This window comes from Phoenix dactylifera, chromosome 12 (genome assembly GCF_009389715.1).
Source record: "Phoenix dactylifera cultivar Barhee BC4 chromosome 12, palm_55x_up_171113_PBpolish2nd_filt_p, whole genome shotgun sequence".
In the NCBI taxonomy this organism is placed as follows: domain Eukaryota; kingdom Viridiplantae; phylum Streptophyta; class Magnoliopsida; order Arecales; family Arecaceae; genus Phoenix; species Phoenix dactylifera.
Genome location: NC_052403.1, coordinates 3,531,044 through 3,547,920, shown reverse-complemented (window position 1 = coordinate 3,547,920; position 16,877 = coordinate 3,531,044). Strand labels below are relative to the sequence as shown.

The window sequence follows — 16,877 nt, the reverse complement described above, 5'->3', positions numbered from 1 at the left end:
CATGGATCCCTCGTGAGACCCAGCTGTAAACGAGAGATTGCGGGGCCCACGCGGGTCGCGGTTGGGCGCTAACCGCGAAGGCACGCTATCGGGCTACGGGTAGCCCGCGGTTTCGTGGCTTCTCCGCGTGGGCCCACACGTGTTTCTTTCCCAAACGCACCCACTTTTGGAAACACCCAAACGATACCCTCTAATTGAATGATGGACCGCGTGTGCTTTAGATTTCGCGTGTCTGCCGGGCCTTATTAGTGTGTGGGGTTCCCACACGGAAACGCGGTGCGGAGAGGACTCGATGTGTTTGTCTGCGTGTACAGTGGGATCCAGCTGTCAGGGATTGGCTGGATGCTGTCTTCATGGGAATCCAATGTTCCTTGAGCCGCCAGATGGGAGAAATTGTGCCTCGAGGAGATTCTTCCGCGAGATGGTCTTTTTCTAATTCGGAAGATATGTAGATAGGTTCTAAATTTATCATCCTTTCCCATAGATCATATATTTCATGAGACGAACAAAATAGTTGATTGGATTGCCTCATTTGCTGCTTGGCATGGTGAAAAGATTAATTGGACATCTGATATATCCTCTCCTTTGTACTGTTTACTTTTTTTCTGATTTAGCAGATTGTACCCACGATCAATATGAAAAATGCCGCTTTTACCTAAAAAAAAAAAAAATCCCACACAAGGTGGTGCACCATGCACGGATAATTACAGCCATTCGATCCTATAATAATGTATTAAGATAAGCACTAAGCTTTGAAAAAAAAAAAGAAAGATTGTGATTGGCAGCCCGGCATGCGGTACACGAAGAATAGGATATAATTTCCAAGCCAAACGGGCACAAAAATACGCCATGTGTTGCTTGTTTCTATAACAATGTATCAAGATAAGCACTTAATCAATGAGGTTAATCAATAAGGTCTACAGAAACAACTAAACGTTCATGATTAGTGGTGTGCACGATTATGGTGCATACAGTGTAGGATATAATATGGTTTCGGGTCTGATTTCAACTAAGCCGGCCTAGAAAAGCCCAAAGCCTAGTAATTAGTCTCCACAATCCACATAGCAATGATCCGCACCTAGAAAGGCTTGAGGAACAGATGAAGGGGAACTGAAGGGGGGCAAAGCTGGTTATCAGTGGACCAATGTGCGCTCATAATCACAACATATCTAATAGCTACGACTTCTATATTCTTTAACAGAATAACTAATATTTTCTGAGCCCTTAGCGGATCAGAATCTTGAATTGTGTTCCAATAAACTAACTTTTCAACAAGCAGCAACTAGAACATAATGAAGTGTTCCTTCATCTTTAGAGATTTATGGACCATTCATTCTCAAGTACAAATTCTAAGACATTCATGAAGAACTGCCGATGAATTTGGGAGCATCCAAAGATTTTCTCAAGTTGATTTTCTCTGTTCGTTTCTGAATCCTAATTTGCTTGGCCACATCTAGTATGTAGATCAAAATTTCCTGCTGAGGGCTCTTTATGCATATAGATTCATCACTTTGTGCTGTTTAGGGCCGGTTTTGTTGATTAAGAATGTGGTTTCCCATCGAACCAGGTTGAAGATAAGTACATCCAGACAAATTTGTTCTGGAATTTGCTTGTAATTTATTACAAGTTCATGTATACCAGTTTGTTAGATTAATAATATTGAAACCAGACACAAAGAATAATGAAGAGGAAAGAACATCTATTAAGAAGGATTTTATGTGTAATGAGGAAGTGGTCTTTTGCTCATTTCCCTACATATCATTTTGCAATTCATCTTCTTTCTCGCGAAAGAATAATTCACCTTCTAATGAAGTAATTAACTGTGATCTGACACAGTAATGCTGATGCAATACTCTCAACAACACTAGAACAGCAATAATAATTAAAAGAATCCGATATGTTTCCAGTATAACGACCAAGAGAAAGGCCCCACATTACTCTTGAAAAATAACATTCTCATTTCTTAAATCTCACATGATGATCAGTGCTTTCTACTTTGAACCTCACATGCAGGAACACTAGATGAATAACAAGACTAGGAACACCCAATGAAGATAATAAGCAATAAGTACATGAAAATATTTATCATTCACAAAAATCACCTCATCAGCTTTTCAAGAATCATTACATTGGAAGTTATAATTTACAAGAAGCAATCATCATCAAACCTCTACTTTAACAACAAACAGTCAAGACAAAAAATATATTATAAAAGAAAAGCTGACCAAAACACTATCCACAAAGCAATCAATCAGTTAATAATATCAAAGATGAAAAACCCCAAAAAAAACTTTCAGAACCGTTTACCAAAATTTACCCAAAATTTCAACTAACCAGAGTGGTAAAACAAATATCCCAGCACCTCAAGCAAAACAACCACGCAAGAAACAAGCAAAAAAGGAAAACCTTTCTTAATAGTTATCCTTAAATTAATCGGAATCACTTGAGCTAGAACTTGAGCTGGAACTTGATCCTGATTTAGCCGACTTGGTTTTCTTCTTCTTCTTCAAGGCGGAAGCATTGGAGCTAGAACCATCATCCATCTTCTCAACCCCACCTGATTTTCCAGCATTTTGTTGCTTGCTTGAGCCAATTTCCTTAGAGACGGCTTCCTTGAAAGCCAACTCGATCTCTTCAGCAGAATGCACTTCAAGAACATCAGGCTCCAGGTGTCTGTCACTTATCTCAACTTCTGCAGACCCAACATTGGGTGTGGCCACCTTTGGAGGGTTCTCATGGATGCCATCAGATGCTTGCTTGAAAGCTAAATGTATTTCTTCAAAAGATTTTGCTTCAACCATCTGCAGGTCGGAGTGAATCTCCATCGGTTCAAAATGCGGCCCTTCTGGTAAAATTTGAGATGGTCCGACTTCAGGAACAATAGATTTACCTGGACTTCCTTCCGCAAGTTTTTTGAAAGCCAAATTGATATCTTCAACAGATTTTGCTTCAAGAACTAGCAGTCCTGAATCAGTAATTGTTTGCTCAGGATCTCTTTCAGTGATAACCAATTCACTTGCACCAACTTCAGGGGCCAATGTTTTAGACTCGCCAACAATGGGCTCTGAACCAGAAGACGCCCCAGCTTCTTCATGGAGCTGCTTGAAAACCGAATCAATTTCCATAGAGCTCGCTTCAAGAAGATGCAGCCTAGGATTGTAAACAATCTGCTCAGGATTTACAAATGATGACTCAAATGAAGACCCGACCTCTGATTCCACAGAATTTGGCTGGTCGATGACTGAATGCAATTCTTCAGACAGGTTCAAATTGGCTTCAGAGGGTAGACTCAGAGATATATCAGCATACTCTGTGGATCTCACTTCAGAAACTTGCAGGGTGGAAGTGAATTCATGCATTTCAGAAGCTAAAGAACTTGTGGCAACATCATCAGATTGGCCTAGTTCAGATCCTTGTTGATCTGACCTCAATTCTTCTACATGGAAGTCACCAACTGCATCCAATTCTGACAGAAGGTTTTCATCAATCCCTCCGACATTTATGACATCAGGATGGACCTTACCAGATTCCTCATCTGAATCGTTTATATTCTGCTGAGAATAGCCTTCTTGCTCTCTTTGGACAGCATTGACAATGTCGTCCCTTGAATCAGTCAAAACAGTACTGGACTTCATCTCAAGCTCGGACTTTGCCTCTGATAGAATTGAGAAGTCCATGCCTTCCTTCGGCTCAAGCAACTCTAATCCAGTAAAACTACCATCGTGAATAGAAACTGGAGGAATAACTCTGGGATTCACATCCACTGGCTCATAAGCAAGCCTACAAGCCCCGCCAGCATCACTTTCCTCTGTTGACTTCCTCTGAAATAGAGATAGCTCTTGTTCTATATCAGATAAAACAGTTCTGGGTTCTTCAAGTATGTGCAATCCAGTTAAACCAACAAATGACTCAGGCTTTGTCAAATTTTCATGCTCCTCTTCAGGTTTATAGTCATCTAAGTTCTCCTCGGGAATTGGAGGCAAGTCCAAGATACTTATTTGAGATTCTCCAACACCAACTTCAGATGATGGCTGCATTCCCGATTTCTCCGTAGAGTGTGCCTTTTCAAATGCAGATGAAATCAAATGATCAGACAACAGTAGACTGTCTGAATAAGAAGATGTTGCAGTATCAATCATCACATTTCCTTCAGTCTGATGGCTCACATCCACATTAATTCTCGGCTGATGCATAATATCCATAGTTGCTGGCTCTGACAATACAGGTGCAATCGGATCGCTTGCATTTTTCTGGACTGGTTGTAATCCAACTTCAATAACATCTGCCTCTCTAAGTTCAGTTATCTCCCTCGTTCTTGATTCATATTCGGAAGCTAATTTTGATGAAGCCACCCAAAGCCCTCCGGTGGAGGATGCCAACTCCTCCCCTGCGCTTCTAATTCCTGAACTAACATTTCTCCCAACAGGGCTTGGAGATGAACCCACGTGCTGTATTTCAAATTTCAATGAACTGGCATCAGAACCTCCTTTATCTGCATAAAAACAAAGACTCGTTACACGAAGCAATGATAAAAGGATTTCACATCTTTCATAATGGGTCCGAGCTAAGTGCCCTTACCACCGTCTGATGAAGCTTCCGAAATGTTAGACAGGGATTTTTTGATTGCTGATGGGCTGGAATCATAAATGGGATCAGCAACATGACTGTCATCAGCTCTCTCTGCCCTGCTCGGACAATAAGAATCACCAACTGCAAGCATGGGATCCCTAGTTTGCTCCAGATTAGCTGATTGTTCACGAAAGCCTGATCTGGGACTCTTCTCATCCTCTTCTGACGAGGAGGGGCTTGGCTGTTCATACTTCTCTTCAATCACTTCCAATTTCTCAGCTTCTGAAGAGCTTGGAATTATGTCTACTTCATCTCTGATTTCCTCTTCCATTGCTCCAAAAGATTCAGCAGGTTGGCAGTTTTCATCATGGACACTGTTAGCATCTAGTTGAATTCCATGATCATCAGCGATATTGATCTCACTCTTCTCTTGTTCAACCTTCACTGCTTCAACTTCCTCAGAGGGCTGAGCTTCTTGTTCAACAGGTTCAGCATCATGTTCAGGAGGAGACAGCAATTCACCCTCCTGACACAGTTCTTGTTCAACAAGATCTTTATGATATTCTTGATCTGTGACCGAAGAACCTGTGTCAGCATCTGGAACAGAACTCACCTTCAAATTACTCTTGTCACTGAATTGTCTCTGAAAGGCAGCAGAACTTGTCTCCTCCGAGTCCATCCTCTCTGCAGCAAAATAGGGTTTCAACCTAGACTCCTGCTGTTCTTGTTTAAGTTTGGTATCTCCCAAGTTGAAGGTCTCATTCCTCATGAAAAACATCTCTCTTTGTGGATCTGAAGCAAAATCTTGATGGCTCCAAGTCTCTACCGTACGGCTGCTGCTTACATCTGCTGGATCATAAGGGAAATCAAACGGGTTCCTTCTGGGCAGCAGAACAGACGGGGCTGAACCTGGAATTGGTGGCAAACCGATTGATTCCCCTGAATCATATGGAAGGTCAAATGGATTCTGTCTTGGTGCTGAAATGGGTGGAATTTGAACATGAAAGCGTGACAGTTCCTCCATGCTGCCATCCAAGTCTATCATATTTCTCTCTGTTCCAAACCTTAGATCCTTCCTTGCTCTTCGTTTTGCAATTAGGCTCTCCAATCTTCGATTTCTTTCCAGTTCAGAAGACCCAAGATCCATAACATTCTTCTGATCATCTGCTGTCCATGTCACCGCAGCTTCCGCCCCATCATCTTTTTCTTCCTGTGCTTCTTCATCTTCTTCATCCTCCTGGTTTTCAGCTTCTTCCTCCACACTATCATCATCTGATTCATGATTGTGAGAGGACCCTTGGGAAGCACCATCTATGCTGCCTTTGGATAAAAGAGCGGGCTGAGTTTCAGAGCCCAAAAGTGGGTGAAGCTCATCGAGCATCGGAATGATGTCAGCCATAGAAGCATCAGGCGAAGAACTTTCTGCCTGCTCGGATTCAGAATCTGAAGAAGCATCATGGATGTCAATATGCTGCCAAGGTGAACCCAGAGAAGAATCAAAGTAACTGTCCAATGCTGGCTTATTAATCTCCACCTTAAGGCCCTCATTTTCCATTTGATCTGTTGCAGTGAAACCATCAATATCTTTGCCCACTTTAAGCACACCTTCAGCTACATTTTGTCCAGAAAATTCTTTCTTCTCAGCTATTTCCTGCTCGTGGAGCTCTCTTTCTTCTGTCACTATCTCCTCACCAGGAATCTCTTTCTTGTGTTCCTTAGCTGAAGAGCTCGCAGCCAAAGTGTCATCCTTCTCATCTCCCTCATCATATATTGTTGCAAAAGGGATACTCTCCTCTACCTCACAACAAGGAGTAGCCCCTTTTTCACCCAAAACTGCCTCTTTGACTGCCATTTCCTCTATCTCTCTTTGATTTTCCACATGGGTCTCAACCATGCAGCTCTCATCTTTCCTAACAACAAGATCACTGGCAGAAGAACCAACTTGCAGAGAAGAAATTTCCTGAGTCCTCTTATCCACTTCTTCAATTTTAGGGATATTTGGTTCACCATGACTCAGAAGGGTTCCAAGAAGAAGAGCAGTGCAGATAAGGACGGGTGAGGAAGACACCAGAAAAGCAAATAGAGAAGGAAAAGATTTGTACAGTATAAGCACGAAACACACCACACTGAAAATAAAAGGATGATCTCGAGCAGATTTATAGCTAGTTCTGATGGCATATATCAGAAATTTTTTGATATGTAATATAACTTCCTTTCTCTCAATTGCCATATCTTCTTGCCTTTCTTTCCTCCAAAAAAACTGGTGGCAACAAAGAAAGACAATGATATTAGCTCTCCAGTAGAAACTTGACAAAATCAAATTTATGGAAGGGGAGAATATACAAGAGTTCAAGCTCAAGCAAAAGCGAGCAAAACCTGAAGTCCTGTTAAATATGACTTCCAAAAGAAATGAAAATATCATCAAGAAAATATAGTTCCATTTCTCAAACATATGTTTAAATCCCAACCTGGGTGTAACCGGTCAGAATCATAGAAGACCAAACAAAGAGATAGATAGACACGAAGTATTGCCCTAGAAACCTGCCGTCAACATCTTTTTTCTTCTTTAGTTTCTTTTTACAGATCAGGGTTTAAGAGCAAAGAAAAAATATGCTGGATTTTAATTTATCTCAAAAGGAAACCAACTTATGAAAAGAAGAAACAATATATCCATTAATGAATTAGATTAAAGTATGAACAAGGAAGCAGCCCAATTCTGAGAAACAGCAAACCTTTGTTTTTCACATGATAATGCTCTCATCAAGTAAAGATTACAAAACCTTTCCTTCTCTGTAAATTACTCTGTTGTACATACTCTCTGATTATCAATTATGAACGGGTGGCAGTTTTTTTGCCTCCCTTTACATCAAAAAAAAATAAAATGATAATGGGCAAAAGACTCCAGAAAACAGATTTATCTTCACTCTTCTTTCTCAATACCATTTATAACTAATGAAATCCATGGGCTATAAATTTGACCAGATATCAAAAGCAGTCTCAAACAAGGTTCTTCTATTTCTTCACTTAATCATATAAACTTAAAGAAAGAAAGAAGACACAAGAAAAAAAAAAGGCGCTTCAGCATATAAATCTTCAGAAATCCACCTCAAAGAACCCATCAAGAAGAAATCTTTAGAAATGATATCAACTGACAGGCAAATTAGGCTATTTTACTTCCGAAGGCCGTTATTGTATCCTCCCATTTTCCTTCTCTTCGTGATCAGATTTCAAGTGAGAAGTTGCACTTGAGGACCAACTGAATGGAATGCATTGGGAAATAGATGTAATAACAGATCAATCAGGAAAGAAAAGAAACAGAAGCCTCACTGATCGAAACCGATTCCCATTTGAGAAGGAAAAACAAGGAGATGATGATCCAAGTAAAAATCCAGAAAACCAACCTCCAACTACTTATCAAGATCAAATCTTTCGGTGGAAAAGCATCTCCAGATGATCAATAGAACAAGATTTCACCCCAAATCCACCAAAACGCAAGTGCAAAAAAAAAAAAAAGAAGAAGCTCTGCACCAGTTTTTAATAGTAAAATGAATCAAACTCACCTGAAAAAAGCGATCAAAATCGGATCTAAAAACCGAAAGACGTGACTGCTGAAACCGTAGTAAGATAAGACGAGATAGAAGGACGCTTACAATGGATCAAAGAACAAGGAAAAGATGTTCACAACGAACGGTCCAAAACTCGCTCTTCTGCTCACTAATTTCTTGTGCCTTTGTCAGCGAATGAGGTGCGGCTCTGGTGTTTTGGGCGGCGAAGCAAAGGCCTGGCGAGCCGAAAGGAAGCGGGGCGGTGGGAGAACAGAATCTAAACTAAAGAAGAGGAAAGTGGACGGGGAATGGGCTCTGTCGTACGAGGCTGACGAGATCCAACCGGCGTCAAAAGAAAGAACTTTTTTTTGTTTACTTCTATTCCTGTCCTCCTCGGTTCGTGGGATTTGTACAAATGCCCAGGCTTTCACGAGGTGTGATAACTCGCCTCCCATTTTCAGTAAATGCACACCAGTTCGGTCATTCTCTCTCTAGAACGTACATGGAACAGAGACAATAAAAGAAGGAAATTATATGGGAACAATAGTATAATAATGTACTGCTATTAGCATGAAGAGTGAAGTGCAAGTTCATACCATTATGAAGTCATGCAAGAGCTCTTGTCAAAAGGGAAAAAGTTGATTGAAAAGCTGCTTATAATTTGGATATGAGCTAGATTCAGAAGCTCGAAGGTCATTTCTCAATTTACTCTGCTGTATAAACTTGTATACAATTAAACTATTTATAAGACTAGTTTTTCTAGTTGATATATTTTCTATTTTTGATCTTTGCAAGTGTAAATTCTAATAATAGCTCTAGATTGAGAGAAGTTGTCTAAGTGCTGCAATATGATCTACAGGCAAAATATCTATAGTTCGAATTGCATGGAAATGCTTCAGAGCATTTATTGATGTTAGATGTAAGTAATCATATTTGCAATGGTTTCAATCTTTAACATATTTAGCTACCAAGAACCAAACATGCTTATAGTCTAACCCTTCTCTAAACAGTAACTAGATAAAGGAATTCTAAAAAAAGAAAATGAAAAATTGAGAATTATGAAATGGCCAAAAGATACAACTAGAGGTGCATAGGAAAAAGGCGCAGCGAGACATGGTAATTGTTTTTTTTTTTTTTCAAATGTAGTAAACAAGTTGCATGAAATTTGAGCAACTTTTCATCCACCTCTGGCTAATCGAAGAATGGAGATTGTTATAAGGAGCTCATCTTCGAAAAATCTATAGGTAATACTTATAATTACTACGACATAAATATATTGTCCAACAATACTAAAGCAACAACTACACAGCCACTCTTAATTATGCTTAATAGAAATTCTCTATATTTTTTTTTTAAGTCTTATATTAACATTGTGCCTCGTCGAGTCCATCAAAATCCAAAATTTGACTGAATTAACACGACCAACAAGTTCTTTAACAAATATTCAAATATATCTTCTAATTAAATTAATTGTGGACACATTTAGACAAGATTAAACTATGTGGTCAGGGCTAGGTTTAAAACCACAAATGCACAATATAATGCTAATTGATTTGAGGTCTACTTTTTCGATCCAAACCTATGCTTTTGTCCAAGATTCATTGATTCAAATTTATGTCACAGTTAAACTTATGGGTGATTCAAACTCTTTTAATTATCAAATCATGTTCTCTAGAAGATTATTTAGCAATAGGCTCGACTAAAATCTCTCTTTTATATGTAGAAAGAAAGGCTTACCGCTGTTGGCCAATAACATTCCAGAAGAATCTTTTTATTATAAAATAGTAATGTGAACTATTGAAGGCGCATTTTTTGGGGGTTGCATTTCCTTGCTGCCTTCTCTTAATCTATCTAGAGAAATAGAGCGGAGTGGCTGCATAATCAAGGAAAAGGGAGTATAGTTTGCTGCTAAAAAGAGAATGGCATAAATTTCAATCATTTATGCATAAAGTTTAAGGATTATAAACCGACGCCATCTTTTAGAAATATGATTTTTTTCAAAGAAAAATAAAATATCTAAAATTATGAGGTAAAAGAAAAAATATTTGTAAGTTGCGAGACTTCATTGTTAAGCCAAGCAAGTGTTTGCCTACTTTTACATGAGGTGTAGAGCAACTTCTTTTTTTCAGTAAATTAATCTTTAGGATATGAGATCAAAGTTTGCTACGACGAAATTTTTCATTTTTTTTTCCTAGTATAAAGAACAAAAGCGAAAGAGCTCCATTGTTTATGGTTCTTATGGTCCTTTGATACTCCCATCATTTGCTTTTTGAACTAGGTAATGGTCCTACTTCATGTCATTGATAACACAATCCATTTGATATGGTACTCCAAATAATCACACCAAGTTCAGGCTTTCATTGTAAGTCTTCCAATTTTGATCTAATACGTGCCTTGAGTAGGTTGGGAATAGGTTTTGGTCCAAGCTTATTAGAACATGATCTAGGCTTGATTATAACAAGCCCCACCCTCTGAGTTGTTAACAAAAATCCTTTTGAACATATTTATCCAGGTCTTATGATGTTCATCAAATCCAACGCCTTGTTGGATGGTTTTCAACACCCCACTCCTTTGGTGTTTTAAAATGATCATTATGGAGCAGAATACTTGTATCCATCCCTGGACCCTAGAGATGTTTGCTGTTGACCGTTGGGGGATAAGTTTGAAAAAAAAAAGAAGAACAGCAACTCTTTATTTGTTAGGAATCGAGGGGGGAAAAAATAAAGTCAACCCTCTTTTAAGAGGAGAGAAAAACGCATGTTCACACTTTTAATTTTAGAAAAAAAAATGCCATGCATTCTATCACTGTTTAGATTGTAGAGTCTGATCCAATGATCCATATGAATCATGATGTAGAATTAAGGTATTGATACTCATATTCATGCAAGGTTATTGATTCACATTGCAGCTCATTTGGTGTAATAATGCACGACACTTACTTCATATGTACGTAATAAATTTTAAAAATAAATATTATCCCATTATTGGAGAGATGGCAGCCACAAGCACATGATGTATCTTCCAAATAAAAATTATTCAAATTTATTTTCACAAAAAATCAGCATATTCTCTCAAAGAAATTTTCAACTAGTTGGAGGAGGAATAGTGAATGCTCCATAGAACCAAATGAACACATGGATAAGCAGATTTCAGGCATCTTGGTCAATGTTGAGGTATGTGATCTTATTTCATCAATTTAGTTTGGATCTTAGGGTTGTCATTGAACCTAAGCACAAATATTGCCCTAAGTATAGTTGAACCTTTATCAAGTATTTAACCTTGGTTCAAGACTAGAGATTAATGCTTGAAACACACCCAAAAGTAGTCATGTAGATTAGTTTCACTGATATAATGAGAGAGTGGAAAAATTGTGATGATACATGCAATACTACTTTAGAGAGCATATTCAAAGTGGTGGAAGGAGCTAAATTCAGGAGAGTAGATTTTTCAAAGAAGTTATTCTTTAATACTTCTATTATATCATGTAAAGGATTATTGGATACACGATATTACCACAAGTAGTATTAAAACAGGGTACATAAGTAAACATATCTACAATTTGATTTCCAAATAATAATATAATCTCAAAATACTATCAAAAGATGTTCAAAGATTAAGCTTTATAAACCTATTTTTTGATGTAAGGATTAGATTTTTTTTTAGAACGAAGGGATAGAGAGCAACATAAAATGTAGGAGTTTATTGATTGGATTTTAGGAGGTGATAAGGGCCTATCAACATAAAATGCATACAACATAAATGACATTTTCTTTAAAAAAATAAAATAAAATCTTAATATTCTGCAAAATATAGAAACTTGAATAAGAATTTCTTAACATGTAAGCTGATGGTATGATTCATCTTTAGAGGCCATCTTAAATGTAGTGGAAGAGTTAATTGAGATACCAAATAAGACTTGGAGATAATTATTGAAAGGATATGGCATGTTATCCTTTCAAGAAAACTTGACCTTAAAATGGAACCAATGCCCAACTTTAGCATCCATGTAAACCCAATTAAATAAATGGGAGTAGACTATTTATCCTTGTTTAATAAGATTAAATCACTCTATCAGCAAGTAGAATACATGCAAAGAATAATGGTCGTGCCGGCTTGGATATAATTAATGAAAGGATTTGACATATTATCTTTTCAAGAAAATTTGTGGAACCAATGCCCAACTTTAGTGTCCATGTAAACCCAATTAAATAAATGGGAGGAGACAAATTATCATTGTTTAATAAGATTAAATCACTTTATTAGCAAGTAGAATGCACGTAAAGAATAATAGTTGTGCCGGCAATTACAAGTAAAACGTCTAAGCAAACAATATTCAAACTTATATGATAGTATGTTCCTCATACGGACACTAGCATGACAATTTGACTACTTTACTTTACTTCTTTTTTTATATATAAAAGAAAACTAATAGAGCGCACGCTTAGTAGTAACTCTCTAACTTGGCCTCCTTTCACCGTGCAAATTTTCGATCCTAGGTTATTGGTACAATTAGCTTCAATTTGACCAAGCCTTTTTTTTTTTTTTTACTAAGGCTGGTAGATCATACCTGACGAGTACGGATGCATCCAATAAAATCAAAAAACAAGACTCCCTTAGAGTCATTGTGCATACGCAAGTTGTCTTTTTAAAATGTATATATTTTCACAAGAGAAGAGAGATGTTTAAATTATCTATAGAGTATTTCCTTGACCTAATCATATACGATGATGACCGGTGCCTATTGCAGGGTTTCTTGACATGGAAATAGAATTTGATGTTGGGATAAAGTTAGACCATGTATTTTTGCATTTGACCCAATGTAGAGTATTATTACCATAACAAATTTAGATAAGTGGATGATGACTTCTATTCAATGTCCCCTCTTGTTGCCAATCCCAATCTCCACAACTTCAGAATAATCCCAAGGGAAAGGGATGGGATGATGAGAATCCGAAGCTTTTTGAGTACGTGGGAAATGGACAACATACTCTCTCCGGTCGGCTTTTTGCGTCATCTTGTTTCACTTTGGAAAAGAGAAGTACCAAACGGATACCTTTCTTTCCATCTAATCCAGCCGGCCACAAGAAATTCCCCCCGGGCCCAGCCTAACAGAGCTAAAAGATTAGCAGCTGTACCCTTTAATTCCATATGAATATAGGGAAGTTCCTTTGTTTGATTTCTTTTTAATTGAAATAAATAGCTATTCCACAGATTGGACAGAGCATATATAAATTCTAATATGAAAAAGTTAGGCAGATGGCAAGCTTAATCTGAATCCTTGCACCCATTCTAGGATTAACCAGCCTCTTAGCACATGAAGCCAAACTAGATGAAAGTGAATTAGGATAGGCTAATCTATGTTTCTACCTTATTATATTCTTATTGTTTATATTAAGAGAGGTTAATCTCCACCTTTCTATCTTATTGTTTATACCTTATTGTTTATATTAATTGAACCCTACCCTCTTTCCTAAGTAGTATGGAAGTACGATACGAGTAAGTGTCATGGAAAATGTACATATGCTGAGTGTACGAAGAAAATTACAAATACACGAGAAGTAACAAAAACAAATAACATTTATTATAGAGTGATTCTGAGATAATTTTATTTATAACCATCAAGCTTCACATCTATGGTCACGTTATGAAATTCTTATCACTCAGCCATCCACTCCCACAGATCAAATACACGAGAAGCGTGTTCATTTTCCAATATTTGAACTGCAAGCTTGCATCAGAAATCACTTTATAACTTGACCTTATTTTCTAAATAGGTAATAAAATTAATGCTTAATTATCATCTTTTCTTTGAATAATTCTTAGGACCGACGCCAATAATGTCAACAAATGATTTATGAATAATTTACATAATTATTGGAAGTAGTAAGTCCATTGGCAGGTGGTTTATACTAATACAATTATGAATAACTCGACTGATGAATACCTATGAATGACTTTAAAATACTATAATGATTCAGGGAGTATTCTGACATAACTTGCTGTTTGATGGCATGTGGCCAATCAGATTTGTATGAAATGGGCTAAGTAAGCCTCATTATTATCATATGAGCATACAATGTTTGAACCCAGAATTCTTTCATCAAAATTCAAATCAAAAGAGGATTTATAATAATCCTAAAGTTCCATGACATTCAAACTAGTTGTTATGTTTGCTTTTTTGGACTAGCTGCTTTTTAAATTCATATGATTTTGACTCCAAATTTAAGCTGAAACATAAAAATGTCAAGGCATTGATGCATATACTCTAGACTAGTAAGATTTATCAATGCCACAGAAAAAATTGCCACCATTTGTAGTTCTTACATCGGTCGAGCAAGTTTTATTTGTCTCTCTGTATCTCACAAAGTGAGATTCATTTGAACCCATGACTCCTCCACATTTCCTCTCCCCAGTTTATAAGTTCGATTTTAGCATAAACAGAAACATATGCTTTCATGAACTACAAAAGAACAGATATCTATCTGTTATCATTAGTTTAAAAGCCAAAAAAAGCATTGTATCCATGTCCAGTTGGTCGCCATCATTTCTGGCTTCGTTTTATATTTTAAGTAGTATCATTATAGCTGCCATTGTCAAGCTTAGGCCAAGGGCCCATTCTAGGAATCCAGTATATGGAAGATTGGACCAGAGTAATCATGGAAGTTCCAAGCTTTATTAATGATACATCTATCTCTGCAAGAGGATTAAGGACAACTTAGGGCAATTAAGTAATAAATCCCAAATGATTCAAATTGGACTGGGAGAGAACCATAACATGGGCCGAGCTTTGTTAGTTCTGATCTGGTTATGGTGGACAAAGATATTAGAGGATTACCATCTTGACTACAGAGTAGTATTATTTAATTTTTCCTTTATTTAATTTCATCTATTCATATCTTCCGAATTTGGATTTTGAGGCTCGCTTTTGGGTTAGCTTTCTGGATAGGGTTCTGAAGTGAGATCAGTACCTTTTATAAAAATTTGTACGCCCGCTAAGAGACCCCCTCGAGGCTGTTATGTAAATGTATCTTGGATCCATATGACCAATCTGATATCAAAGTGATCTTAACTGATCCAACTAAGTAGGCTCTCGAAATTTTTTAGGTTAGTGATCGGCCGATGGTTCCGATCGCATTATCTCAAGCACAATTAGATGGAAACATGGACCTCCTCCATGATCGAACTCTGAGGAATTTATTTACCATGTTACAATCATATTGTTGAACCTCTATCATGCCTAATGAATGAAGTTGTTCATCAACAGCTCGAGCTCCGCTAAATGTTGCTCATTCAACAAGGAAAAGAACCAAAATTCCAACATGACTGAAAGCCGAGCACCTTGTGCTTGCACAAATAAACAAAAGCTCAAGATCAGTTTACTAACAAGCTTTCTGAAGTTTTTTTCTTTCTTTTTTTCAACAACAAAAAAAACCAAGCTTGAAGAGCTGTTACCAAACTCAGCTAGAGCTCAGTTATCCCTTTTCATATAATGAGCTCAGATTGGATATCTCAGTGCTTCACTTGGCTCTCAGCTTGTTTAGCTCCAGTTGTTGGGACTATTGGTATCAACAATGGTAAGGGCGATGATTGCATTATCCAATAGAAGCCCAAACCGCTCAAGGTCTCTCATTTGCACCATCAAGCCAATAATGTGCAAATTGGTTGAAAAATAGAGATAGAATCAAAGAAATCCCTTGATTGTTTAAATGTTTATCTGAAGCTTTTCCAATTTTTGTTTAAAAATATGAAAAAGAGAAAATGAAAGCATCTGGTCTAAGGATTGAGGATTATGGCATACTGGGCCTATTGTATTTTGGACCAGAACGAGAGCCCTAAACAAAACGAAAGAAAATTGTGGCTGTCTCATCCTTAGTCTACCTGCAAGGCTAACATTGAAAATTCTCAATGGTCAGAAATTTTTGTAACATGGTCAGGATAAGATATTTTAGATATTAGGAAAACAATCAGGAGCCACTCTTAGGCAAATGTCTGCATTGGGGACTGGTCATCCAAGTAGCTGCATTGAATGAAATGGAACTGATCTAGCGGAAATATTTTGATATGGTTTATGAATTTGGAAACCCTTTTAAAGGGCAAGTTGGAAAATGAGATCACAAGATTAATGATACATCACAAAAAGGAAAGGCAGAGATTTATAATCTTCGATAAGAACATAAATAAAAAATCTCATGCAATCAAGATCGTCACATGCATCCCACTATGCAATGATCATTGCAAAATATTCAGTTTGGTTAATCAAGAAATGGATCATGACTGTCTAGTTAAAAGAAAGGGAAGAAACAAAGAAGTTGACAGCGCAGTTAACAATGAGATCGACTCCTGATCATTTTTGAATTGAAAAGATAGACATGTATAAGGTGTGCTTCCTCAATTAAAGTTTCAATTGGCAGATAATTCTCAAATGTACCAATTGGAAATTGTTGTTTCTGTTATAACATAAACAGATGGAATAGTTTACCAACCAAACACAATTAAATTTTCTGTCAATAAAATAATAGTTATCATGCAGCCTTTATCAGTCATCATAATTAAAAATAACAGGGGCAATGGTAAAAGCACCTTGCTGTTTGATAATGTCAGACAGAACAAATACATTTTAATATAAAGATTTGAATTTAAGCAAATTCTTCTAAACTGATGAACTCAAAATATCATATCAACTAACAGTCGTCATAATGGAATGATGGCTAAACAATATCCATCTTTAGGTACCCGATATGCGTGTATGATGCGACTATGGAC

At 37.3% G+C, this 16,877-nt stretch overlaps 1 protein-coding gene across 3 annotated transcripts; it reads right to left on the bottom strand.

Moving 5' to 3' along the window:
• Positions 1-2,111: 2,111 nt before the first annotated feature.
• Positions 2,112-8,489, bottom strand: LOC103704992. Of its 3 annotated transcripts, none has more exons than XM_008788543.4 (3): positions 8,130-8,489; positions 4,579-6,829; positions 2,112-4,492 (listed from the first exon to the last, which is right to left on the bottom strand). In XM_008788543.4, the coding sequence occupies exons 2-3, from the start codon at positions 6,797-6,799 to the stop codon at positions 2,430-2,432; spliced, it is 4,284 nt and encodes a 1,427-aa protein (XP_008786765.2). In that variant the 5' UTR covers positions 6,800-6,829; positions 8,130-8,489; the 3' UTR covers positions 2,112-2,429. The 3 variants fall into 3 exon arrangements, with proteins under 3 accessions (XP_008786765.2, XP_008786764.2, XP_017697751.2); XM_008788542.4 differs by having other exon boundaries at positions 8,220-8,488; XM_017842262.3 differs by having other exon boundaries at positions 4,579-8,489.
• Between the last annotated feature and the right edge of the window lie 8,388 nt (positions 8,490-16,877).